Source organism: Balaenoptera borealis (genome assembly GCF_965194805.1).
Source record: "Balaenoptera borealis genome assembly, chromosome: 2".
Taxonomy (NCBI): domain Eukaryota; kingdom Metazoa; phylum Chordata; class Mammalia; order Artiodactyla; family Balaenopteridae; genus Balaenoptera; species Balaenoptera borealis.
Window position 1 is genome coordinate 153,478,966 of NC_138867.1, and position 26,626 is coordinate 153,505,591.

Sequence of the window (26,626 nt, forward strand, 5' to 3'; positions counted from 1 at the left end):
CGCTTGCCGCAACTAGAGAAAGCCCGCGCACAGCAACGAAGAGCCAACACAGCCAAAAAATAAATTAATTAATTTAAAAAAGAAAAGAAAGAGGGATTCTGTTTTAATTTCATCAACAAGTGCTCCTGATGCAGCGTGAACAGGCGGGGGAGCTGATGTGATCATCTGTGTGAGGTGACAAGGCTGGTGGCCATCGAGGAGGAAATAGAAGTAAATTGAGTGGACAGATTGCAAAGACAAGCTCCTAGTATCATTCACTTTGCAAGTGGGGAAACTGAGGCCACTTATCACCGAGCTGGAAGGTGGTAGAATGATTCAAGCCCAGCTGTGGCTGATTTCCAAGCCTCTCCAGCAAGTCTGGGTGGCATGTTACCCTGAACCCTTCAAGGGCTCTGAATCGCCACTGCCTTCCCATCCTCAGGTGGAAGGAGAGGAGGAGAGAGACCAGGCTAGCCTGCTTTACACTCAGTATCAGACCCCATGGGCCCTGTTGTCAGCAGAGCAAGCTGTGAGTTAGTTAAGCAAACAGCAGAACAAAAATACTCCAGAGAACTTCCTTCTCAGAAGCACGTGTGAACACCCTTGTTTCCCTGTTTCCCTTCGGGAGGACAGGAAGCAGGACACAGGTCCTCCTGTGTGCTTTAGCCCAGCTGCCTTGTTTAATTCAACTGGCGTCAGGAGCCCCTGGATATGCGCCCACAGAACAGCCTCTAGCTGGTCATGAGGCCTACGTGAATCCTGGTTTGGTGGGAGCCACACGGGGACTAACCACGGTGTTGTCTCCCAGGATAGATGCAGCCAGGGGGGCTACCAAGACAGGGAGGGGATCTCAGGCAAGAAGGCAGTGGTGGGGCGGGACTTCCCTGGTGGCGCAGTGGTTAAGAATCCACCTGCCAATGCAGGGGACACGGGTTCGAGCGCTGGTCCGGGAAGATCCCACATGCCGCGGAGCAACTAAGCCCGTGTGCCACAACTACTGAGCCTGCGCTCTAGAGCCAACCAGCCACAAGTACTGAAGTCCGCGCGCCTAGACCCCATGCTCTGTAACAAAGACAAGCCACGGTGATGAGAAGCCCATGCACCGCAACTAGAGAAAGCCCACATGCAGCAACGAAGACCCAACGCAGCCAAAAATAAATAAATAAAAATTTAAAGCCTTGTGCTTCAAAGGATGGCAAGAAAGTGAAAAGACAACCCATATAATGGGAGAAAAAAAAAAGAAGGCAGTGGGGAGCTCGCTCAGCCCAGAGCTTTTCTGCCTCCGCCAGCCTCTCAGCTGCCAGGTAGACCCAAAGGTGTGGGCACACCATGTGACACACAGGCAGTCACACGTCACCAGAGTTTCCCTTGAACGTGAAACTCTCCTCTTTTATGCCAACCGTCGTTGAATTATCCATGAGTGTTCTGTTACACCCAGGCCAGCGCAGCCCCTCACAACACACACACACACAAACTCATAATATGGGAGAAGGAAACGGTCTTGGGTAAAAAAAAAATCCTCTCCTGCCTTTCCTCAGGCCAGCCCTAAAATGACCAGGATGAAATGTTTGGCCTCTTCCTGAAGTATTTGCACAATGATAGACAATTCTGGAAAGGCCTTTCGGGGAATAAGATTACGTGCTCTGAAGACAGCCTGAAGGGAACAAATCCTAACTTGACCACTCACGAAACACAGGGCTTGGGAAGGTTACGTGTATTAATTAGGGTAAATAGCACTAGCTGCTTTAAGAAATAAGCCCAACATAAATGAACACAGAAAAAGCTGAGTCCTTACTCATGTGGTAGTTCATCGTGGTCAGTGATGGGAATGGCTCTGCTCCAGCTGGGGGCCCCAGGCTCCTTGCATCTTGTGGCTCTGCCTTCTTCTAGGTCCTCAGGATCTTTGAAGTCCTCTGCGTTCAACTGGTTGATGGAGAAGGAGCAGCAAGAGCACATGTGTAACTATTTTATTTTTAATGAGCCACACCTGGAAATATACTCATCACCTCCACTCACATTCCATGGGGAGTTCCATGGACCCACCTACTGCAAAAGAGACTAGAAAATGTCATCTATGAATCCAGGAAGAGGAGGGGACTAGGTGTTGGTGAGTCCCAGCAGTCTCTGCCACATAACTCAGCATCTATGAGCCTCCCTTTCCTCACCCGTAAATGAGGGCTGATAAGAATGGGGCTGCTTTAATGATTAAATGAGGTTGCATATTTCACCGACACCTGGTGAGTCCCCAGTAAATGTTAGCGTTTATTATTTTTAAATCTTTGCTCCAAGCACGGATTTTCTAAAAGCAGAACTTGAGGCATGACCCGTTCGTCGTGGGGGAGGATGGAGAAAACTTTCCCTCAAATCCCACTCCACCCTGCCCCCTCCCCCTCCCAGGCCCAGGGCACAGGAACTGGTACCTCGGTGTGAGAGGGCTGCTCACAGCCTCGAGGGCTTTTCAGAAAGTGTCAGAGAGCTCAGCAACGGGAAGTCTGGCTGTCTAAGAAGGCCATCCATTCAGTCATTCGTCGGCATTCCCAGTCACCGAACACACTGTTGTCCCGGGCACCATCAGAGGCTGGGAATACAAAGAGAAATAAAACCTGGTCCAACATCTCAGCATCTAAGGTGTGAGGACCAACTCACAAGCCAATCCGCAGACACGGCGAGCTCAATGCTGGCACAGGAATGATGCACAAACATGTGAAGCCAGGGGAGAGGACCACAAGTTCTGTCCACGAGCCTTGGAGCTGGGTACTCACAGGGAAGAGGATGCAGGGAGAGAAGGTGAGAGGGCTGCCAGGACTGGGAGCTGGGCACCCGCTGCAGGCGTGAGATGAAATACACAAGCCAATGGGGGAGAAGTTCAGAAAGCCCGGAGCAACGGCTACGTACTAGGATCCCCTGGGGAGCTTTACTGAGCATGCCCATAACCTCCGGGGCCCGGGACAATTAAATCAGGATCTCGAGGGGGAATGGACCCGTATGGGTAGGTTTGGAAACTCCCCAGGTGATGTGAATGTACAGCCTGGGCTGAGAAGCACTGATTGGAGCTTAACAGGAGGTACGTGGCCTGAGATGCGGATGTCGGAGTGAGGCAGGAACGAAAACCAGGCTAAGAAGCTGGACAACCTCTTGCAGGCCACGAGGAACCAGCATGGGGCTCTTGTACCTGGGGAGAAATGTGACTAAGAAGTCCTTCGATTAGCAAAGTGGAGAGAGGAAAGGAGCAGAGAGAACAGAGCCTGGGATACGCGATAGCCCGCATGTAACAGCCCAGATGAGGACGGAGGCGCAGGGTTAGGTTTAGGAGTGAGTACGAGGTTCTGTAACTCCCTCAGAGTTGGGGACAGTGTCTACACAGGGTAGTGCACCGAGGGAGGGTCCAGCCCCAGAAGCTCTGGGGGCGTCTCAGCAGCGGAAGTGCCATATACGCCGGCATTGCCTCTCCCCACCCCGACACAGGTAAAAGGAGCAACGCCTCTGAAGAGGGCTTAAGGAGAAGTCTAACCTAGGCTTACCTTCAGGAATCCTCTGGTGGGCCCAAGTCGGGACTTTGCGGAAAAGTGCTCGTCCACTTTGCTCACCGCCAAGCCCCACCGTCCATCCTGAGCCCTCCCTCCGACGCCCAAGCTAGCGCTCTGGCTGTGGGGGCAGCCCTCGAAAAGCAAGTCTGCCCCCAGCTGGAGTCCTGCCAGAGACTGACTTCACCTGTTGCCCAAGCCCCACCTTCCTAAGCCGTGGCTTCCTCCTGCTCCGTGGTGGGCTTGCTGTTTGGCCACAAGGTGGCGGCCCTTCCCATGAAATCTTCCTGGAGCTGGGCCTGGGCGCCCCAGGCTGGTTTAGTGAAAATGTTGGGCAGCTCTGAGAGCCTGAGAAGCAAGAGAGCGCCAAGAGAGCCCTGGGCCCTGAAAAGAGGCCCCTGGAATTGGTTCCTGGAAGCAAGATTGCAAAGAATATTCGCCCTGACTGGAATAACAGCCAGACTGGATTCTGAGCCCAGCTCCATCATGCACTCCCTGGGTAGATGTCCATACAAACCTTCCCCTTCCTGAGCCCCCCTTTTCTCATGTGTAAAATAGAAGAAAAAAAAATTTGCTTTATAGGGTTGTTGGAAAAGACTAACAAAAATAACCAATGCAGAGTGCTTGGCAAGTGCAAAATTGGGATTTAAAGTTTTATTTTTTTACTCCGAAGACTATAACCCAAAAATGATCCACTATTTTCCTCTAACAGCAGTTTACCGTTTAAATTCCAACTTCTCCCCTTTCTAGCTAAGCCTGAGTTCTTTACCTAACCTCTGAAGCCTCAGCTTCCTCCCCTGTGAAATGCATACGATGATCCCATCTCACAGGGTTGCTGTAACAAACACCCAGTCTAGTGCCTGGCAAACTATGGCTATTAATCCACCACTAACTATTATTATTCTCTGCCTGTGAGGATGGAAAGGTGAGGCCTCTCTATTAATGGCTGGCTATTAATCCACCACTATTAATGGCTATTAATCCACCACTAACTATTAATCCACCACTATTAATGGCTATTAATCCACCACTAACTATTATTATTCTCTGCCTGTGAGGATGGAAGGTGAGGCCCCTCTCCCGAGATTGGCTGGACACAGCCCCAGTCATGGAGCTTGACCTGTCAGATAGCAGAGGTCTCCAGCACCCACTCCATCCGACCCCCACGTAAACTACGTAAAGCGATAGGCGTTTGCTCGGCTAGCAGACCCTGGGGCAGGAGGAGAGAAGAAGCAACGCCTGTACCCCAGTGGCCATCCTGCCAGAGAATGAAATAGGAGGCTCCTGCTGGGGTCCCTCACCTGGTTCTCAGTTATGAGGGTAATGGAGGTAGGACGTGACCACCTGGCACCTGGCCAGCTGCAGAGCCCTCCCCAGGGCTCCAGGGGCCCCCCGGCCTGAGCAGGACAGACCACACCTCTCCTTACCTCACCCCACCCACCTTTAGTCCTCCATGGGGGCGGCCACTTTCACGAAGCATTCCCCTCCATCCTTTCCCCTTCCCGATTGCTCCTCTGTCCTTTCCAGTGGCTCTCCACCCTTGTCCCCTTCCCCCTCTAAACCCAACGGCAGCAGCGGTGAAAGATATCAAACCCTTTCACCCAAATTAATTGATTTCCTTTGAATTTTACACCCAATCAGTGAGACGGTCAGGAGCAGATGAGAAACTGAGGCTTAGAGAGAGGCAGTGACCAGAGGAAGTCACACAACACAACAGACCCTTCCTAGTGGCTGGAAATTCCCCTCCTCTTCTCCGTCTCCTACCTCGTTATTTCCATCGCCAGGCCCCTCCCTCGACAACCCCTTATCTTAGTGTTATCTCAGCCGGACACATGTGGATTTTATTCTAAGGCAGGAGCCACTGGCCAGAAGGATCCTGACCCACAGGCTGTAAGTCAACCAGACGCACATCTATCATGTAGGTGACTAGAGTGGAGAGGAGATGAGAAGAGGAATGCAGACTAGCTCTGTCCCCAGGCAGCATCTCTGCATTAATCAGGATGGTAAGTGACAGAATCCGGACACAAAGCAAACACTGGGAAGTCCAACGGCATGACTGACTTCAGACATGGTTGGATCCAGGGGCTCAAAGGATGTCTTTGCTCCACCTCCAGCTCCGCTTCCCTTGGGAAGTGGCTTTATTCCCAGATAGGTTTTCTCTACGTGTGGGAATGATGACTGCTGGCAGCCCTAAACCTACATCCTTGCAGCACCCATGGAAGCAGCAGAGAGACCCTCCCTCTAACTCACAGAAGACCTTGAATTGGCCCAAATCCCATCAGAACTTGGGGGCCATACTTGTTCAGCAACATGGATGCAGCTAGAGATTATTATACTAAGTGAAGTGAGTCAGAAAGAGACAAATACCATATGATATCACTTATATGTGGAATCTAAAATGCAACACAAATGAACCTATCTATGAAATAGAAACAGAATTACAGACATAGAGAATAGACTGGTGGTTGCCAAGGAGAAGGTGGGTGGGAGAGGGATAGATTGGGAGTTTGGGATTAGCAGATGCAAACTATTATATATAGGATGGATAAACAACAAGGTCCTATTGTATAGCATAGGGAGCTATATTCAATATCCTGTGATAAACCATAATGAAAAGAATATGAAAAAGAATATACATGTGTATAACTAACTCACTTTGCTGTATAGCAGAAATTAACACAACATTGTAAATCAACTATACTTCAATAAAAAACAAAAAAAAGAACTTGGGGGCCATAAAGAGAGGGAAACAGTGGTTCCCCCAGGAAAGATAACCGCCTAGACAAAAACGTGTTAGCTACTGATATATATCCACTGAAATCATGAATCTGTCCATTCTGTCAACAAAGAGTGCCTACACATCTTAGGTGCTCGGTTGACTAAGCCAAGTGCTGGGGATACAAGGATGAATAAACGCGGCCATCCAGGAGCAGTCTGGTGGGGAATACCAACCAGCAAATCAACAGTAGCAATGCAACACGGAAGTGCTGGGGAGAGAACCGTGCAAGGCACGACGGGAACACAGTGGGAGGAGCAGTTAATTCAGCTTTGATGGGGATTTGGAAGAAAGGACACAGACACGTGCACAAATAGTGCCCTGGGAAGATCTAGATTGAACCTTGATAGCCAAAAAGGCATCCAGCCCATCAAGTCTTCCCACCAAGGTTCTTCCCCTGCCCCACCCCCCAGCATGGGTCTTTCCCTTCCTCCGGGAAGGCAGGAAGCCTCTTCCCAACACCTGCCTGGAGAACTTGTCCCTGGGCAGAACTGGGGGGAGGAGGTGGCTGGACGTCCCCTGCTCCTTCACTCTGGATCCTCACTCCCTCCCTCCACACATGGGGAGCAGGACCGCCCCTCAGTGTCAACCACGTTCTGTCGGCAGAGGTCATTCTGCCCATGGGACCAGCCTCTGCTCCACTGCAGGGTTGTCCTTCTGGGCACCATGAACATTTGGGGTCAGGTGCCTCTGTCGTGGACTGTCCTGTGTGTGGTAGGATGTTTAGCAGCACCCCTGACCTCTGTGCACCAGCGCCCCCTGCCTGCATATGACAACCCAAAATGTCTCCAGACATGGCCAACTGTCCTCTGGGGGGGGAAAAGCTGCCCTCAGTTGAGAACAGTTGCTCTAGTGCCTTCTCCCCCATCCCCTCCTCCCCCATCTCTCCTCCACCCCAGACTCCAGTCTTTGGAAGGGGGAAGCCTCCGTCCCCTGGTCAGGCAGGCTAGTTCCCCCTAAGGAGACATTTATCAGTAATCACCCATGTTCATCCAAGGGATGAACCCCCGTCTCCAGGCCAGAGGTTCCAGAACTAAAGACTGGGTCTCCACCCTGAGTCTCCTTCCGGGCTCCACCACCCAGGAGATACTACTCAGTAGCCGAGTTCATGCGCCAGGTGTGGAGGAGAGAACTGATTGCTCTCCCAGGTCCTCCCTCTGCTCCCCCAGACCCCCCTGAGGAGCTGCCCCTGCTGGGGGGAGGGGCGAGGGGGAGAGGCAGCGGCACTGCGCACTGCAGGCAGAACGGCTGCAGGTCTGTCTGAGCGAGGTGATCCAAAAGAGAAAGTGACAAGTGGAGAGGAGCCCGGGACCTCTCAAGGGCCTTCCTTCGGGACCTGGGCAGGATGCTAGGGCCCGAGATCACAGGGTAATGTTTGATTTCCTCCTTCCTACACTGTCCCGGTGCTGGAGGTCATGCAGCCCCTTGAAAAGGAACTTCTTTTTTTTAATAGATTTTATTTATTTATTTATGTATGTATTTATGGCTGTGTTGGGTCTTCCTTGCTGTGCGCGGGCTTCCTCTAGTTGCGGCGAGCGGGGGCTACTCTACTTTGCGGGGGCTACTCTCACTGCGGTGGCTTCTCTTGTTGCAGAGCACGGCCTCTAGGCGCACGGGCTTCAGTAGCTGTGGCACGTGGGCTCAGTAGTTGTGGCTCGCGGGCTGTAAAGCACAGGCTCAGTAGTTGTGGCACACGGACTTAGTTGCTCCACGGCATGTGGGATCTTCCCAGACCAGGGCTCGAACCCGTGTCCCCTGCATTGGCAGGCGGATTCTTAACCACTGCGCCACCAGGGAGGCCCAGAAAAGGAACATCTTGATAGTGGCTGATGATGCCCAGTGTTCTGTGGGCAGGGCTGGGCACACAGCCATGGCGTCCATAGCATTTCTAGAGAGAACGCGAGTTGATGTCCACCTGCGCCCAACCTGTAAGGCTTCAAGGGCAGCTTGGAGGAGGGGAGTTCTTCTCAGGAGCGCAAGTCTGTCAGGCTGTTTTCCTTCCTTTTTATTATCGTGGGAACCTCCACTGATTGGACATGTCTTGACTCTTGCAGCTCTGGGGGTGTGCCGGGCGTCCTGATGTCAGTGACAGTGGGGCGAGGAAAGAGAGGATGGGCCAGGGCAAGGCGTATCTTACTTAGTCCACCCGGGCGTGTACCACAGACTGTGTTTTTGAAGGATGGGGTGTAAAACACAGGCTCTGCCCCAGGTGCTATGTCCTGCATGTGTGTGTATGTCGAATTGCAACGCACATTGTGTGTTTGTCCGTGTGCAGGGGAGCATACGGTGTATGCCCAGGTGAGTACTGGTTTGTACACTCAAGCACGATTCCCAGTGCAAGCTACGTGGAAGAAGAACAAGTATGGCGGTGTTGGGTGTGTGCAAGACACACTGCAAGGGCATGGGAAGGACTGCGCAGGTGCAGAGATGCTGGGCGTGAACGAAGATATCACAGAGGGCGTGTGGAGGGGTGACCTGCACTGGGCGGGGAATGCACGGGGTATGACTTGTGGAAATGTGAGGACAATGGAACATGCCGAGCAAGGCTGTGTGTTCAGGAGCGGCAGTACTGATACTGCAGCAAGCGCTGAGGTGAGGTGCTCGTATCCATCCTCACTACACACTCACGCTTCTCCCTGTGCCAAGGGGAGGCGGGAAGTTCCCACAGAGTCACACGCAGCGCGGGCTATATACTATGTATATAAAAGCACAGTAGAGGGCTTCCCTGGTGGCACAGTGGTTGAGAATCCGCCTGCCAATGCAGGGGACATGGGTTCGAGCCCTGGTCTGGGAAGATCCCACATGCCGCGGAGCAACTGGGCCCGTGAGCCACAATTGCTGAGCCTGCGTGTCTGGAGCCTGTGCTCCGCAACGAGAGAAGCCGCGATAGTGAGAGGCCCGCACACCGCGATGAAGAGTGGCCCCCACTTGCCACAACTAGAGAAAGCCCTCGCACAGAAATGAAGACCCAACACAGCCAAAAATAAATAAATAAATGCAGGGTTTAAAAAAAAAAAAAAAAGTACAGTAGAAAGGTCACTTTATCCTTCCTCCTTTGACCTTGTAGGATGGGACAATTGACAGTCTCTATGCCCGAGAGGCTGTACAGTGAAATGGTTTTTAGCACAAACTTTGGAATCAGTGATTTGAGTTGGAACCCTGCTCTACCACGTACTTGCTACAAGCCTTCGACACATCTTAAACCTCCCTAAGACCCAGCTTCCTCATACGTGAAATGGGGGAAAATAGTGCTCCATGCCTCCTGTGGAGGTCATGAGACTTCACTGAGGTCCAGGGGTAAAGCACTTACACAGAGACGGAACAGTCCTACATGCTGGCTCTTGTTAACTACAGGATACGGAAGACAGCACTTAGCACCATCACAAAAATGCCCAAGGGACAGAGAACCTGGGCCCTGCCAAAGGCTCTGCTATCGTACCGAGGGCAGAAGCATTGCCGTGGAGGCCCCTTTCCCCCTCATGGCAACCCCACCCCTGCTGGAAGCCCCTGCGTTATCCTGCAGGAGACCTGGCAGAGGGGAAGAACTGACGACCAGCACATAAAGAAATGAGATTCCTCTTCCGAGGCACATCTGTGGATGGGAAAGCATGGGGGAAACAGGATGGAGACCAAGTCGAAGCCATCGGACACTCCAAGCTGGCTCAGGCCCTCAGAACAGAGGGAAGCAGGATAGCCCTTCCCTACCAACAGCAGGCCTCAGGGCCTCAGCCCCTGGCCCCTCCCTGCTGCTCCTGCACTCAGGGATGTACTAGAACCCGCTCCCAAGACGGATACATGTCCTTCCCAGCCCCGTTTTCAGTGACATCACGCTGGTAGTTTGACATGAGCCATAGAGGGGATGTCTACACCATGGACATTGACAAATTTCCATGAGGCTGGGGTGGGGTTGGTGGTGGGATACAAAAAAGAATAAAGATGTAAAAGAGCCATTAAGAGGAGGAGAGAGAGGAGAAACCCAAGGGAGAAAAGCTTTCTCTGTTGACTTCAAAGATGCGGGCACTTGGACACCCAAGGTCAAGAACTCAGGCCTGGCACCATTCTAAAATAAATAAACAATTCACTAATAATAATAACTGTGGTAGCAGCAGCAAGAGAACATTTTCTGTGTTCTTCCAAATTTTCAGGGTGTGTTTAACCAGTTCACAGTATCACAGTTTGGGCCATGATATGGACCACCCCCTGTAGCTAGTGCAGATCCCTGCCTTTAGCTCCCAGGCATTGGTTCTCCCTGTGGCTGGGACTGCTGCCCGTGGACGCTTCATAAAGCCCCCCTCTGAACGGAGCTGCCCAGGGCAAGGTCACACCGCCTACCCTCCGGGAGGGGGTGGTGGGGTGGGAAGCCCACATCCAGGGACAGGTCCATAGAGGGCTACAAAGGTCTGGCTGCTCACCTGGGTAAGTGACATCTCTGAAGAGTTGTCCCAGCTCCAGAGGTCCCAGTGGGATTGGCTGAGGCCATTGCAGCTACAGCATTGCAGCCCAAGCTCCCCCTCTGCCCAATCCTGCATCCCTCACTCCCTCCTGGGTGCTGTTCCTGACACACTAAGAAACATCCTGCACTCAAATCTCCAGCCCAGAATCTTTTCCCCAGGGAACTCAACCTAAGACACCCCCTACCCATCTCCCTGTAAATAGACCACTGCCCAGGAGAACTAATGTCCAGTCCCATGTGGTTCTCTGCAGTGGGGGCGTGTGCGTGACTGTGGAAATGCCTGGGACCTGCAGAGCCAACGCAGGTGATTCCTCGGAAGAGGTGCCTCACCGTGTGTTTTGCTGGGGGATGGGGGAAGTAGGGGGAGAAGCATGATGGAGCGTGCATGTGTATGTTTGTGTGTGTGTGTGTGTGTGTGTATACATGTGTGAGCTGCTCTTCGTTTTCCAGGCCGGCACCCCTGTTGAAGGGCACAGCAAGGGGAGGGGAGACAAAAGAAAGCCACCGCTTGTTGAGTTTAGCAGCACCCAGGAGCTCTGCGGCAATAGCCACCTGCCCTGCTGACTACACAGGGACCTGAGCGTGCAGGAACACGTGCCCTCTCTACATCCAGGCACAAAACGCACACTGCCCCAAACACACAGCCCACATTCCAGGTCCTGGTTCTTGGGTGGAGATGGGAAGAACTCAGCCCAGCTCACCTTTAGTGCAAGAGGTGAAGCTGAAGAATCAGGCTCTGGGATCAGCTCCTGGTCACAGGTAAATCCTAGCTTCTGGCACGTGTCACTCGCTTCTGCATAAGCCCATTCATTCATTCCCCCAAAGACTCGCTGCACTTACTGTTTGCCGTCTTGCTGGCTCAGAAGCTCCCTTCATGATGGGAGCCCCAGCTGACTCTTCTCAAGAGAATGCTGCATAGATGGAGAGCTTCTCCAGCACCTGGACGAAGGGGGTTCCTGGCCTCCCGGCCGACGAGAGGGCTCTGTTGGACAAACTGCAGGCAGTGGACCCCGTCTATGCTGATGGTTCCAAGCAGAGGCAGAACTTGCCCCCCGCCTTCCCCCATAATTCTCCTGCCCAATCCAGGCACTCACTGGTAGCCCATGGGTGAACCTTGCCCCTATTGAGGGGCAACCACGTTACTTGTTAACTTGCTGATTGGAAATGAGTTCCTCTTCAGCGGTGCTGGAGCTGAGCTAAGAATGAACACCTGTGGAAGGGAGGGCTTCTGAGTCCTTGTGCCCTTACAGTAACAGTCATACCATTCACTGTTTAGATTAATCTAGAACTTTACCAAGCACTCAGAAGCGAGATCTCAGGTGCTGGTAGAATCTTCTGTATTCCCAGGGGTGAGGGGTGGTTATGCTACACAAGCTACTCTGCAGCCTGGAATTTAATGTCAGGCAGGCCTGGGTGTGAATTCCCAGAGTTACTTACATTTTGAGGCTGGAGGTGGGACGTGCCAGCTCGATGCCTGGTACAGGGTACGTACTCAATCCACGGCCACTATCGATGCTATTATCACTGCTGTCCCCCAGAGAAGCCCCTGTTTACGAGGTGAGCCCCCTTGGAGGCTGTGTGTAGGGCAAACCCATCCTGTGTCTGTTCTCATGCCATTCTCTGGTCCCTGGCCCATGTCAGAGGGCTGGCCAATCTCTGAAGGCCCGTCCCACTGCCTTAAGAGCTGCCAAATGTGAGGGCTTCCCGGGCTGGACCTTACATTTGATCACCAGGAAATGAAAACATAACGATACCAGGAGACTGAGGCCAGGAAATGCCTGCGAATCCCTGTTAATTTCACGCAGGTGCAAGTTTTCAGCCTCCCAGGCAACTTCAGTTATTGAGTTGGGTCGGGGGTGGACATCAGAGGGGCCGCAGCCCACTGGCAGCCGAGCTCTTAAAGGGATATCCAGGGAGCTGTCCCGGAAGATGAGCCAAAGAGTGTCTCCATCCTTCTTAATCTGGATCAGCTCAGACATGGCGACCCATGGTCACACCCAAACCCAGATTTCTTTTCCCTTATTTGGAATATGGTGGGCAAGTTTCTCCCCTACCTTAGCTTGTTTTCCTTTATAAAGACTTTTACAATAAAAATGTTAAGCTATGTGAGATCTATCTAGAGCCCAGGCCATTCAGCTCACTAGGGGAGAGATGGATGTTTGCTGGGCTTTTTAGTTGTAAAGCCGCTCAAATCCTAATATCAGAAGTTCATAGAGAGGAATTTAACAGATCATCTAAAGCAATTCAGTGCACATTGTTAGACAGTGAACTAGTTGCTGCTGCTGCAGTTTAGCCAACATTTATCGAGGTGTATTCCACGCCATCTCATCTCAGAGGTGAGAGTTGAATAAAACATAAAATACAGTTCCTTTTTTAAAAAATTATTTACTGATTTTCAACAATATTGCCACATTTGCGTTCTCTTCGTCCCTCCCTCCCTCCCTCCGAAATGCTCAAATGGTTCCTGAACCATGTGAAGTAAGTTGTAGACATCGTGACACTTCACCCCTAAATGTTTCAGCTGCTATCTCCTGAGACCAAGGGTTATTCTCCTGCAATAACTACAATACCACCGTCACTCCTGAGGTAGTTAACACCAACATGATAATATTGTCTAAAATGCATTCCATATTCCCTTTTACCCGAGTGTCCCAGGAATGTTCTTTGTGGCTTGCTTTTTTTAAAGCAATCTAGGATATACTCATGGATCATGCACCGCATTTGGCTTCTTCCTAATGTTTTGATAGATGTAAAGAAAGAGACAGAGCTCTCAAAGACTTTTGAGAAAGAAACTTCAGATTCAAAATAAAAAGACAAATCCTTCCATAAGGACACTTGGATGCTGCATAATTCTCATTCCTCACCACAGATGGGCAAATTATTTCTTAGAGGGGCATATGGACTCCTAATTATTCCAACAGTTTAATGCCATCTGGTCCCTACGAGCAGGAAAAGTGGTTACGAGGTGGTGTCAGGGAATCTTAGGCCCTGATCAGAGTTTAACCCATGTTCTCTAATGCAAATCCAGGTCAATCTGGGCGGGGCCTCTTCTGGGTACTGGAAATGTGGGAAAGATGAAAAACAACCCGGCGCTCGGGACTTCCCTGGTGGTCCAGTGGTTAAGACTCCGTGCTCCCTATGCAGGGGGCCCAGGTTCGATCCCTGGTCAGAGAACTAGATCCGGCATGCGCAACTAAAGATCCTGCATGCTGCAACTAAGACCCAGCGCAGCCAAATAAATAAATATTAAAAAACAAAAAAACATCCTGCTCTCACAGGGTTTATGGTCTAGTTGGGGAAGGGAAAAACAACAATGAGAGAGAGAGAAAGAGAGAGAAATAGGGAAATCAAATGATGGGGCTGGATTCCTAAAGGGTATAATAGATGGAGGAACACGCAACTCAACCTTGGACGGTGGAGAATAGGTCCCATCTAAGCTACAAGCTGAAGAAGGAGAATTTGCCAGCTGAAGACAGAAGAGGGGTATCCTTGACAGGAGAAATAGGCTGTGTGAATGCCCAGAGGTGAGAAGAGGTGACCCAGGGCAAGTCACATACACAAGCTCAATTGTGTGGTGTGAGGGGACAAGGCAAGAAATTGAGGCTCTGGGGGCGGGAGGGGGACACGAGGGCCCCCGTAAACTGGGTCTTACAATACATGGTAAGGTGCTGGACTTTATCCTAAGACCAGTGAAGCACTATTGAGGGCCGGAACACGCCCAGATGTCCTGGCCCACTGTCTAGAATGATGGGGCAAGGGGGCAGAGGAAACGCAGTTGGGAAGCTGATAATGCAGGTGAGGAGTGGCCACAGCTAAGACAGTGAAAGTGGAGATGGAGAGAGGGGAACAGACAGATTTTGTATTTTTTCAAACTATTTTTTAAAATGGAAGTATACTTAATTTACAATGGTGTGCTAGTTTCAAGTGTACAGCAAAGTGATTCAGTTATACATACATATATTCTTTTTCAGATTCCTTTCCATTATAGGTTATTACAAAATATTGAATATAGTTCCCTGTGTATACAGTAGGTCCTTGTTGATTGTCTTTTTTTTTTTAATTTTACTGAAGTATAGTTGATTTACAATATTGTGTTAGTTTCAGGTGTAAAGTGATTCAGTCATACATATACATATATTCATTTTTTTAGATTCTTTTCCTGTATAGGTTATCACAGAGATTATCTATGTTATATATAGAAGTGTGTATATGTTAATCCCATACTCCTAATTTATCCCTCCCCCCCACCCCTGCTATCCCCTTTGGTAACCATAAGTTAGTTTTCTACATATGTGAGTCTATTTCTGTTTTGTAAATAAGTTCATTTGTATCATTTTTTTTAGATTCCACATATAAGTGATGTGACATTTGTCTTTCTCTGCCTGACTTACTTCACTCAATACGATAATCTCTATTACAGACGTAGAAAACAAATTTATGGTTACCAAGGAGTAAGGGGGGGAATAAATTGGGAGATTGGGATTGACATACACACATTACTATATATAAAATAGATAACTAATAAGCACCTACTGTATATACAGCACAGTGAACTCTACTCAATACTCTGTAATGGCCAATATGGGGAAAGAATCTAAAAAAGAGTGGATATATGTATATGTATAACTGATTCACTTTGCTGTACACCTGAAACTAACACAACATTGTAAATTAACTATACTCCAATAAAACTTTTTTAAAAATATGATCATCTCTAGGTCCATCCATGTTGCTGCGAATAGCATTATTTCATTCTTTTTATGGCTAAGTAATAGTCCATTGTCTATATGTACCATATCTTCTTTATCCATTCCTCTGTCAATGGACACTTAGGTTGTTTCCATGTCTTGGCTATTATAGATAGTGCTGCTATGAACATTGGGGTGCATGTATCCTTTCAAATTAGAGTTTTCTCCAGATATATGCCCAGGAGTAGGATTGCTGGAGCATATGGTAGTTCTATTTTTAGTTTTTTAAGGAACCTCCACACTGTTTTCCATAGTCGCTGCACCAATTTACATATCCACCAACAGTGTAGGAGGGTTCCCTTTTCTCTACACCTTCTCCAGCATTTATTATTTGTAGAGTTTTTAATGATGGCCATCCTGACTGGTGTGAGGTGATAACAGACACATATTTTGGAGATAGGATCCAAGGCTTTTGTAGACAGAATGTACACAGGGAGTAAAGAAAAGTGAGAATCTAGGATGAGACCCAAGTCTCTGTAATTAAAATATTTTAAAACAGGGATGGGCAAATTAAAACCTGAGGGCCAGTGGCCTGTTTTGGAAATAAAGTTTTACTGGCACACAGCCACACCATTTGTTTACAGATTGTCCAGGGCTGCTTTTAGCTACAACCGAGGAGGTGTGTTGTTTTGACAGAGACTGACCATATGGCCTGCAAAGCCAAAGTATTTATTGCCTGGTTCTTTACAGAAAAAGCTTCCCATCCCCTGCTTTAGAAACATTGTATTCCAGAGATGCCTCAGGAAGAAAAAAGATATTTTAGTCAAATAAGTTTGGGCATTTCTGTATTCTATATTGTTTTCTTGGCTACTCACCACAGATGTAGGTACACTGAGAGCTCTGAGAAGTCCCACAGTAAAGAAATCTCTTTACTTTATTAAAGCCAACATTTCCCAGATGTATTTGCTCTCAGGCTATTTTTTAGTTTGACCCTGAGGAGTGTACCTGTGGACACTTGCTTTAGAAAGATGAGGAGGTATACTGGAGGGGTAAAGATTAGTGAGAGTACCAGTCATGAAATCAGTTAAGACACCCATTAAAATGACAACAATCAGACAAAAGGGTCTGGTCTAGGGCTCAGGTCAAACAAAAAGGAAGAGACATAAGGGAGGCTGTGAAGGCAGAATCCTCAGTTTAATATTAGATAACTTTAAGGAACATGAATGGAGATAGGAAGGCAGAGAGTGCAGGAGGAAAAGGAGGAGAAGAGGCTGGCTTGAGGAAAAGTGAATTCCAGCTTAGACACACTGAGTTTTGTTGGCTCAGAGTAAGCAATGAACTTTTGCTTCCAGGAAGATGGAGTAGGCATACTTCTTCCTCTTCCTCCCACTAAGTAAAACAAGAACTTTGGACATTGTATATGAAACAAATATAAGAAGACTCTGAAAGTGCAGAAAGGAAGGCAGATGGCTAGGGACCTCAGGATCTGATGAATGGCATGGTGATGAGTTCTCTGGGTTTTCTTTTTGCCTCACATATCCCAGACTGAGTGCTGGAGAAACCCACAAACGCCAATGGTCCCAACAAAAAAAAGTTCAACAAAAGCCTGCTCTCTCTAGCCAAGACCTAGCAAAGGAGTAGACTAGCAAATAAAACCTTTTAGACAATAACCACCCTACTCTAGCTAAATACCATGGAAAAAAAACTGTGGCCACACTTTCACCTACACAGGCAAAGGCCAAATAGGGACCCTAAACTTCCACCCTCAAGAGACTGTGATGAGGGACTTCCCTGGTGGTCCAGTGGTTAAGACTCCACGCTTCCACTGCAGGGGGCACAGGTTCGATCCCTGGTTGGAGAACTAAGATCCCACATGCCGTGTGGTGAGGCCAAAAAATTAAAAAAAAAAAAAAAAAGAGGCTGTGATGAGGTGCCCCGACACTCCCCTGGGATGGTGTCAGAGAAGGCCAGTGAGCAGTGTGGACTGCTTCCCCCACCCCAACCAGGTGTCAACAAGGCCAAGTGGGTACTTGGACTTTTACCTCCACCTGATAATGAGGTATGCCCCCCACCCCATTCCCCTGCTGGAATGGTATCAGAGCAAACCAGCTAAAACTGGTTTACATAAGATCCAGAGTTTCAGAACATATAAAAATGTCCTGGTTTCAGTCAAAAATCATTCATCATACCAAGAACCAGGAAGATATCAAACCGAGTGAAAAATGATAGTCAATAGATGCCCTCCCAACAACAAAAAAAGAGATTTAGAATTATCTAACAAAGATTTTAGAGCAGCCATGATAAAAATGCTTCAATGAGCATTTATCAACACACTTGACAAAAATGGAGAAACAGAAAGCCTCAGCATGGAAACAGAAAATCTTAGCAAAGAAATCAATGACATAAAGGAGAACCAAATGGAAACATCTGAACTAAAAACAGAACATAACAACTGAAATGAAAAGCTCAGTGGATGGGTTCAAGAGCAGAATGGAAGGGACAGAGGAAAGAACTGTGAGCTAGAAGATAGAACAATAGAAATGAGCTAATCTGAACAACAGAGAGAACATAGGCTGAAAAAATTAAAAGATTAACAAGAGCCCCAGGGACCTGAAGGACTGTAAAGATGAGAGTCCCAGGAGGAGAGGAGAAAGAGGGTAGACTGAAAAAGGACTCAAATAATGGCTGAAAACTTCCCAACTTTGACAGGAATCATCAGACAACAGATTTAAGAAGCTAAGTAAATGCCAAAGAAGATAAACCCCCTCAAATCCACATCGAGACACATAACACCTTCTGAAAATTAAAGATAGAGTAAGTAAAGTATCCAAACTTTACTAGGCTGTCTTGGACATTTAGAGGCTTCTGCAGCTGAGGAACAGGGGCTGGGGAGCAGGGACTCTGTTTAGCCCAGATCAGGGTGTCAATGACAGTGCAGGAAGCCATGTGATTGGGGTCAGAGAACCTTGCAAGGTTTTAGGGCACTACCGCTTAGCTTGGATCCCTCCATAAAAACAACCTCCTACGGTTTACAGTGGAATGGAAACAGGGTTCTTTTGATGTGTTGAACACACCACATCTTTGGGTCCTTTCTACCTGCTGTTCCCTTAGCCTAGAATGCCTGTTCTTTGCCTGTTCACATTGCTGGCTACTTCAGGTTTCTGCTTAAATGTCAGTTTCTCAGAAGGGCCTTCTCCTCTGGACCAGTCCCCACCCTAAGATATTTTGTCATAGCATGCTGTTTTCTTCTTGTTATCCATCCCAACATGCAAATATTTATTTGTTGACTTGTATATCTCCCCTACTAAACTGTCCTTGCCCTGAGACCAGAAACAACCCTGTGTCCCGAGGGCTTGACCCATTGTCTGGTACAGTTGACAGACGAGAGTCTTGTTGAATAAATGAGTAAAGAGCTAAGGAGGTAAGGGACCACCTTTAAAAGAACCCCTGTGTTTCAGGGGCTGAGCTAGCACTTTACGTACATCACCTCGTTTAGTTGTCACAAGTTGACAGTGAGGTGGGTATTGTCCTCTCATTTCACAGATGAGAAAACTGAGGCTCAAAAGGGTACTGTCTCATACCCAAAGTCACACAGCAACCATGATGGAGAGCCCAATTTCACACACGGACTTTTTTTTTCTGCCCGTGTACTTTCCACTACTCTACCCAGCCCCCATGTTAAGGCAAGTTATCTGGGTTTAAGCCCCAAACCTACACCCTTCTTGATAGCATCTTATAAAACTCACTCAGTTTGCTCATCTAAAATTCTGAGAATGAGGCATCAAACCATGAGCAGAGGACAGGTAAAGAGTATTTCATTCCACCGGTCTCTAAGCAGTTGGGTTGGAGTTTAATTTAAGTGCCTGGGTACCATGGCGATGCAAGCTCTATAAGTACCCAAGAGAGGCTTCTTTCAGCCAGCCCACTGCTTACTGTGCTTGCACCCCCTCCCCTGCTTCCCACCAGGGCTCCTCTTCTGCGGTTGGGGTAGATGTGGAGGAAAGCAGTGCTTTGCAGGAACTCCCTCCCTCTGTTCACACCCTTTCTTTCTCCTCCACACCCCTACTCTCGAAACTGAGATTTCATCTTTACCTCCTCCTTCAGTGCATAATTCATTTCCTCGTTGGTGAAAGACACAACAGCTCCCAGCCCCCAGTACACAGAGGCCTCTTGGATGGGAGAGTGGAAACCTCTCCTGCCAGTCCCAGGATAACCACCTGTCCCAAAGAAATCCAGTTCGGTTAATGAATGGACCAGCAAGAAAAAGGCGGCATAGGGAGAAAAGTGCCCCTCCTTCCACAGAGACAGCTCAGCCTGTTAAATCCCCTGCTATCTAAACCCCAGGTGGGTGTTGTTGACAGCATTGGTGGAGGTTGAGAACCAGGTTGGTCTATCTTCAGCTTGGAATTCAGAACCCACACCTCAACTCTGCCCTTTCATTGTAAACTCAGCTATAGCCTCAGCATGCCCTCTCCCACCTGCAACCACTCCAACAGATATGCAACCTGACTGAAAGCAGGAGTTCAAGACTAGTAGTCTCCTGGCTGCTCCTCCACCCCCTTCCAACCAGACTGTTTATAACCTGAAGTTCCTTCTTCATTGGCATTCTAGATCCTACACTGCCATGAATTCAGGAGCAAAAAACCCGTTGGGAGGAGCTGAGTTGGACTCTTGGCTCTATTATTTACCATGTCACTATAGGAAAGTCACTTTGCCTCTTGAGTCTCAGTTTACACATCTGTAAAATGGGACTAATGAGAACCAGGGCAACGAGTCATTATTCATAGAAACTCCATCGATTTGTAAAATGAGTTGACTGTGCTAGACTTATTTCAATGTATTTTCAAGCTCTGTATTAAACACTGAGGACCCAGAGGTAAATAAGAAACCACCTCTCCTGTCTCAGCTCTCACATCACCAAGGTTTTCTGCACCCTAATTTTCCCTGGCTTAGGACATGGTTTCCCACCATTGAAAGAAAATAGTTCACAGGGGCTTCCCTGGTGGCGCAGGGGTTAAGAATCCACCTGCCAATGCAGGGGACACGGATTCGAGCCCTGATCCGGGAAGATCCCACATGCCGTGGAGCAACTAAGCCCGTGCACCACAAGTACTGAGCCCGTGTGCCACAACTACTGAAGCCCGTGCGCCACAACTACTGAAGTCCGTGAGCCTAGAGCCCGTGCTCCTCAACAAGAGAAGCCACCGCAATGAGAAGCCCACGCACTGCAAGGAAGAGTAGCCCCCGCTCATTGCAACTAGAGAAAGCCTGTGCGCAGCAACGAAGACCCAACACAGCCAAAATAAATAAATTAAATAAAATAAATAAATTTATCAAAAAAAAAAGAAAATAGTTCACGGGCCGAATTATGAACCACACATAATGCACAACTAAAGAAAGTGGACATTATCGGCTCAGTCACATAAACGTAACTGTGCATGCTCCAGGATGCGTGGGAGGCAAAGCATGATATAGGGAGGAACGGTCATGGAGTCGGAAGAAAAATCTCCGCAGAGGTTTCCACAGCCTCCATTTCCTTGAAGAATGTCGATGCTAACAGGAAAGTACTGCTGGCATATCTGTTCTTTTTTTTTTTTAAAGCTAATTTCTCCTCCTTACCATCTTCATGAAATATGTTACCCTGCCTCTCTGATTCTCTGAGACATGTGTGTGTTCTCCTTTGCTGCTGCGGTGGGGGAAAGGATTTCAGTGGGTGTCTTTTAAAAAACAAGACAACCTGTTTTCAGGCTCAGGTGGGCGACCCGGTTGTGAAAGCAAAACGAAGAAAGGCTTGTCCTGTGGTTACTTCTGCTCGGCCCCTACTCAGCTCCAGAGCAGCCAGATGCAGCCCCAGGAGGAAGGCCGGGAGAGGCTGGGCTTCTTGTCAGATTCCTGCAGTTCATTCACCTGTAGAATAATGTCCAATTTGCCCTATCACATGGCTGAGCCGGTTTTACCTTTAATCCCTTTCACGCTGGTCCTCAGCCTCGAAGAATGCCTGGGGATGATTCACCCACCATCACATGGGGCAGGCAGTCATCTGTTTCATTACCTCACCCTGGTTGCAGCTTCTGCGAGATAACCCAGGATTCTTCTGCCATGGGGAGGTGGTGGGGGGGTGGAGGTAAGGTGAACAGAGTAAGGCTTTAAGGAGTTGACTCCTGCTCTGGTCTCAATTTCCTGCTTCCCAGCCCAGGTCTAAAGATGTGCAGGAACAAGTCATGTGGAAATGCCAGGGCTTGGGCACCTGGGCTAAAAAGAAAGTTGGATTTGGTGGTCTAAAAGGGGTTTTCCCTTCACAACCAACATCAGCCAGTGGGAAGGCATGGTTGCAAAACAAGACAAAAAAATGAAAGCAGCAATTAGGAAGCTTGTCACAAACAACCACACACAATTTTCAGGCAGGGAAAGGACATGGGCTTGTGTTTGGAACAGAAAATACTTCATCAGCTTCACTGGGGTGTACATGGTGCTCCAAATGTACCACAAGGAGGCCCCTGAGATGACAGCTTACTGTGGAGTGCCAAGCCCTCTACACTTCTCATCTGTAGCCCTTACAACAAGCCCTACAGAGTCTATATTATTATGGTGACTTTCAGACCTAAGACTGGGACTTCAGTTAAGCAAGTTACTCAAGGTCACACAGCTAGCAAATAGGGAGGGTTTAAGACCCACACAGACTGGTTCCAGAGCTTTTGCTTCTCAGCCAAATAATTACGAAGCAAGCATCAAAAGGGACAAGCATTCATAAGCATCTATGATATTCCAGATCCAGACCATGCGTAGGTCCAGGAGTTGCAGAGTAACTAAAAAAAAGAAAGAAAGAATAGGTTAATGATGGAGAGCACGAGTACTGAAGTCAGGCCTAGGTTCACTTATTAGCTCTGTATCCCTGGTCAACAATATAGCATCTTGGAGCCTCAGTTTTCTCATCAGTGAAATGGGTATAATAAGTAGTATTCCTTATTCCAGAGCAGTGTTGTGACACTTACATGAGATCCTGCGTGTGATGCACCTAGCACCATGTTGACTTTAATTTTGAGCTATTGCCCTCATCACTAATGGGAGGATTTTATACATAGTGAAGTTGAGGCCCAAGCAGAGGTAGTGTAGAGGGCTATGGGAATCTCCCCATAAAAGGAGGGGGAACTCCTACTTCTAGGTATTCTGAGGCCAGTCTGAGGCCCACATTTCGGACTTTTGTGCATGGCATCTATGGAATGAGGGAGGGAGGGTAAGGCCAAATACTGAGCCCATGAGTCTGGCCTTAAGAAGTAACTGGCTTTGCAGAAGGCATTTGGAGGTGAGGAGCTGCCGTGGCGGGCCTTCTCTATCAAAAGAAGATGAGACCACAAACATGGGATTCTCCCCTTTGCTCAGCACACCCTGGCCCATACAACACAGAATGCTGGCTCCTCTGGGAGACTGTGGGGCTCAGACAAAAGGATACACCACACTGGGCTTCATTCCTCCAGTCCAGCTCCCCGCTATATATCCAGGGCAAAAAAGGGTTAAAGACACAGTCAGAAGCCATAGACAGCCAGTTGATCCTTAACTCAACTGTAATTAAGTAATTACAAATTTTTAATTTCTCAAGCAATATTGATTTTAAAAATTTCTTCTCATTTTTTTTCAACATGGAATTTTGCTTTGCTTGCTTTCTTCTTTTTCGTAACCCCCTTCCCCCAAAGCTATAACATATCAAATAGTATCACAGATGAGAACGCAGGTGAAGCTGCCTGGGACAGGTTAAGTATTCAATTTAATGAACAACAACAGTGTCATTACTATTACTTTTACAGAGTGCTTCCCTGACACCCCCTGGAAGTCCTCCGGGGGCGAGGCGGGTGGGGTAAGTTGATAGCACTCCTAATTTTACGGTCCCGGGGAAAAGCCAGCTACATTTGCAAATACGAGGGGTGGGGGGATGGGTGAGACAACGTGAGGAGAAGAATAGAATAAGAGGGAGACAGATGGTGTGTGTGTTGGGGGAAGGGATCAGAGATCCTGGAAAACTTATGTTCCCCGATTTGCAAGAATGTTTCCATTTAACCACTTCTTGCCTGACTCCTGATTCTACATGAGAGAAACGAGGAGTTGTAAGATTTGGTGCCACCTGTGCAAGAGCCTAAACACTCGGGGTGGAGAGAGCCAGGAGCGTTGGGAAGCAGAGGGAGAGCGGGTCGTGCTTTAGCCTCCTGGGGCGCCAGTCTGGGTCAGGGACCCAGGTAAGGGGCGGGCTCCCATTCCTCCGGCAGGAGCAGCCGGCGGTTGGGACTGTCCCACGAGGGGGCGCGTCTCGGGCCCTAGGACCCGCCCTCGCTGCGCTGGGCGCGGGGAGGGGACGCGGGAACCCTGGCGCCCGGTGCTCCGCCTCCCGTTTCCGGGGCAGCGCGGTTACCTGCACCGCCCGAGCCGCACCTGGCGGAGGCAGAAGTCGCAAGCCGAGCGGTCGCTGAACGGCGGAGCTGAGAGGAGGGACAGCACCCGGCTGGGGGGAAGAAGAGGCGGCGGCGGGCGGCGGGCGGCGGCGTGGAGGCTGCAGGGCGCCGCGCGCCGCGGAGGAGGGCAGGCGGCAGCTGCGCTCGGCTCGCTCTGCCCCGCCGGCGGGGCGCGCACCCGGGCCCGCACCGCGCCGCTGCGGACGCACATGGCAGCGTGAGAGGCCGGCGGCGGGAGGAGCGGGCGGCGCCGGGCCGGGGCCGCAGGGCCGCATGGACAGCGCCGCCACCCCGGCCGGCCCTCACTAGGGCCCCCAGTCCGCGGGCGCCACTCCCCCGATCATGGTGCCTCGGCGGCCGCCCGAGCCGAAAAGAGCCGGCCGGAGCCGCTGAGCCGGGGGCCCCCGCGGCGGCCGGGAGCTGCATGGGGGAGCGCGGGCCGCGCTCGGGAAGATGCCCCGGCCGGAGCTGCCCCTGCCGGACGGCTGGGAGGAGGCGCACGACTTCGACGGCAAGGTCTACTACATAGACCACACGAGCCGCACCACCAGCTGGATCGACCCGCGGGACAGGTAGGACCCCGAGAGGACCCCTCCTGCCCCACGGGCCACCAGCCGGGATTGTGCAGGGGATGCCGAGGAGCTCGGCGAGCCTCTTCGCTTTCCCGCACCCCACACGCTCCACCTTCATCCCGTTCTAGACCGCCGCTCCCGCCCGGGTGGGCTGCCGGGAGGAGGGGACGGCCAGTGAGTTGGCCCAGGCTGCCGCCACCGCCTTCCTCTGATGAGGACTCAGGCCCCAGCCGGCACCTGCCCGGAGTTTTGACCTTAAGCTCTAGCCCCGCCCCCCGCCCCCCGCTTCCCCTTAGTTGGGTCGGGCGGGGGCTGGGGGAGCAACCTAGCCGAGTGATGCTGGGGCTTCCCGGGAAGGCTTTCCCCAGCACGGGGTGGGGGGGGGGGGGGGAAGCAGCTGGTTTGGAGCGGGCGGCAGGCACCCAGGACTCAGTGGGAGACCGCTGGAGGGAGGACACTGCGTGCGTGCAGGGGAAGGCAGCCTGGAGTGTGGTTTTTGACAGGTGTCTCCGCGGCTCTGAGAGGAGCACGGGAGCAGTCTGGGGGCCTGGAGGCCGAGAGAGGGAAGGAAAGGAAGGAGCGGGGGAGGTCTGATCGGGGAGACCGGTTCTCCAGGAATCTCACGGCAACTTGGAAGCTGTTAGGATGTAGATGGAGGTGAGAGGCCTCCGCAAAGCCCTGCCCATCTCTCTTTCTCCTCCCTCCCTCCCTCTGGGGACCGCGGCTCCTCAGCCCTGCACCAGCGCGTCCTGACCTTGGTGGGCACCAGGCCGGCTGGAGCACCGGATTTGTTTTTGCTGAGGCAGGTGGAGTGTGAGATGGCTGGTGTGGCTCTTAGCTTCCAGACTTTCTCCTGGTTTTGACTGCTTGGCATTTCTTTGCACACACGCACCCCCTCCCCATGAATATCCTGGGGGGAGGGGAGGACCACCCTCTGGGACCGCTTTGTTGTGCTTTGCTGTCACCTCTGTGGTCAAAGTGCCTCAGGAATGTGGAATTTTCACCTGGTCGCTGTGACCTTGGGTGTCAGGTGCCTGTAAAGCAATGGAGGTGAATTGTTTGGACCCTTCATCCTGTGGGGTTGGGATGGAGGTTCCAGAAGTCCAGGATGGGGTGTGTAGTGAGGTGAAGGTTGAGAAAAAGCAGAAAGAAAATGTGAGCTGAGATTCCTTGTGGTTTCTGTGAGCACTTTGGTTCATTCATTCAACATTTACTAGGTGCCTCCTCTGTGTTCAGTACCATGCTGAATGTCTCATCAATTTAATCGGAAGAGAAATGTTTAACGCTGGAGAGCGTCCCGTGAGCAAGCTGCTTTTACCTCTGAGCCTCAGTTTCCCTATTTGTCAGGCAAATGAGTTGCTTGGAAGGGAAGTAGTAATAGTGGAACTCTTTTTTTTTAAATTTATTTATTTAATTTATTTTATTTTTGGCTGCGTTGGGTATTTGTTGCTGCGCTCGGGCTTTCTCTAGTTGGCGCGAGCGGGGGCTACTCTTCGTTGCGGTGCGTGTGGGCTTCTCATCCCAGTGGCTTCTCTTGTTGCGGAGCAGGGCTCTAGGCGCACGGGCTTCAGTAGTTGTGGTGCGTGGGCTCAGTACTTGTGGCTCGTGGGCTCTAGAGCGCAGGCTCAGTAGTTGTGGCGCACAGGCTTAGTTGCTCCGTGGCATGTAGGATCTTCTCCGACCAGGGCTCGAACCCGTGTCCCCTGCATTGGCAGGCAGATTCTTAACCATTGCGCCACCAGGGAAGCCCAACAGTGGAACTCTTCAAAGTTGGAAGGGACATAGAAGATCAAGGCCCAACTCCCACTTTCAAACGTGAGACAAACTTTGAGGCCTTGGAGGTGCGATTTGCTTGTGTTTTGATCTTTCCACCCCTCTGCCTTATGCCGAGTCCTTTACTGCCTCTGAAGTTCGAACCTCCACACTTGTGGTCCTACTCACTTTCCTTCCCCATGCCCCCCTCAGGGTCAGTTGCCCCAGGGACTCTGTTGCTGTGTTGGTGAACTGGACAGTCCCTTGTCCTCTCCTAATACAGGCACAAGTTCGAGTTTCTGTGTCCTCCCGTATTTTAGGTCCCAGCAGCTACCGAGTCCAGTGTGCTGTTAGCAGTTGAATGTCGAGGACACTGCTAACTCGTCCCAGGTCATGCATCTAGGAACTTCTCTGGGGTGCTGAGAGGATAACACAGCTGTA

General features: G+C 50.2%; 2 protein-coding genes and 1 long non-coding RNA gene across 6 annotated transcripts in view; 1 reads left to right on the forward strand and 2 right to left on the reverse strand.

Annotated features, from left to right (window-relative positions):
- The window catches only part of LOC309622721, a 74,649-nt gene extending 57,683 nt beyond the window's left edge, over positions 1–16,966 (reverse strand). For both annotated transcript variants that reach the window (XR_014241067.1, XR_014241068.1), the window contains exons 1-3: positions 11,573–16,966; positions 2,400–2,557; positions 1,775–1,902 (exon numbers count right to left, since the gene is read on the reverse strand). This is a non-coding gene — a long non-coding RNA (uncharacterized lncRNA). The remainder of the gene's footprint in view (positions 1–1,774; positions 1,903–2,399; positions 2,558–11,572) is intronic.
- Positions 16,967–21,002: 4,036 nt separating this feature from the next.
- LOC309622719 (uncharacterized protein) lies at positions 21,003–24,287 on the reverse strand (the record flags this gene model as incomplete). 2 transcript variants are annotated; one of them, XM_082378819.1, is made up of 2 exons in its annotated part: positions 21,003–22,226; positions 23,842–24,287. In XM_082378819.1, the coding sequence occupies 2 exons, from the start codon at positions 24,285–24,287 to the stop codon at positions 22,166–22,168; spliced, it is 507 nt and encodes a 168-aa protein (XP_082234945.1). In that variant the 3' UTR covers positions 21,003–22,165. The 2 variants fall into 2 exon arrangements, with proteins under 2 accessions (XP_082234945.1, XP_082234944.1); XM_082378818.1 differs by having other exon boundaries at positions 23,822–24,287.
- Positions 24,089–26,626, forward strand: part of WWC1 (WW and C2 domain containing 1) — a 148,903-nt gene continuing 146,365 nt past the window's right edge. For both annotated transcript variants that reach the window (XR_014241062.1, XM_082378755.1), the window contains exon 1: positions 24,089–24,433. Coding sequence is in view for 1 of the 2 variants with exons in the window: in XM_082378755.1 (XP_082234881.1) it covers positions 24,315–24,433 (119 nt within the window). In the remaining variant the exon portion in view is untranslated. The remainder of the gene's footprint in view (positions 24,434–26,626) is intronic.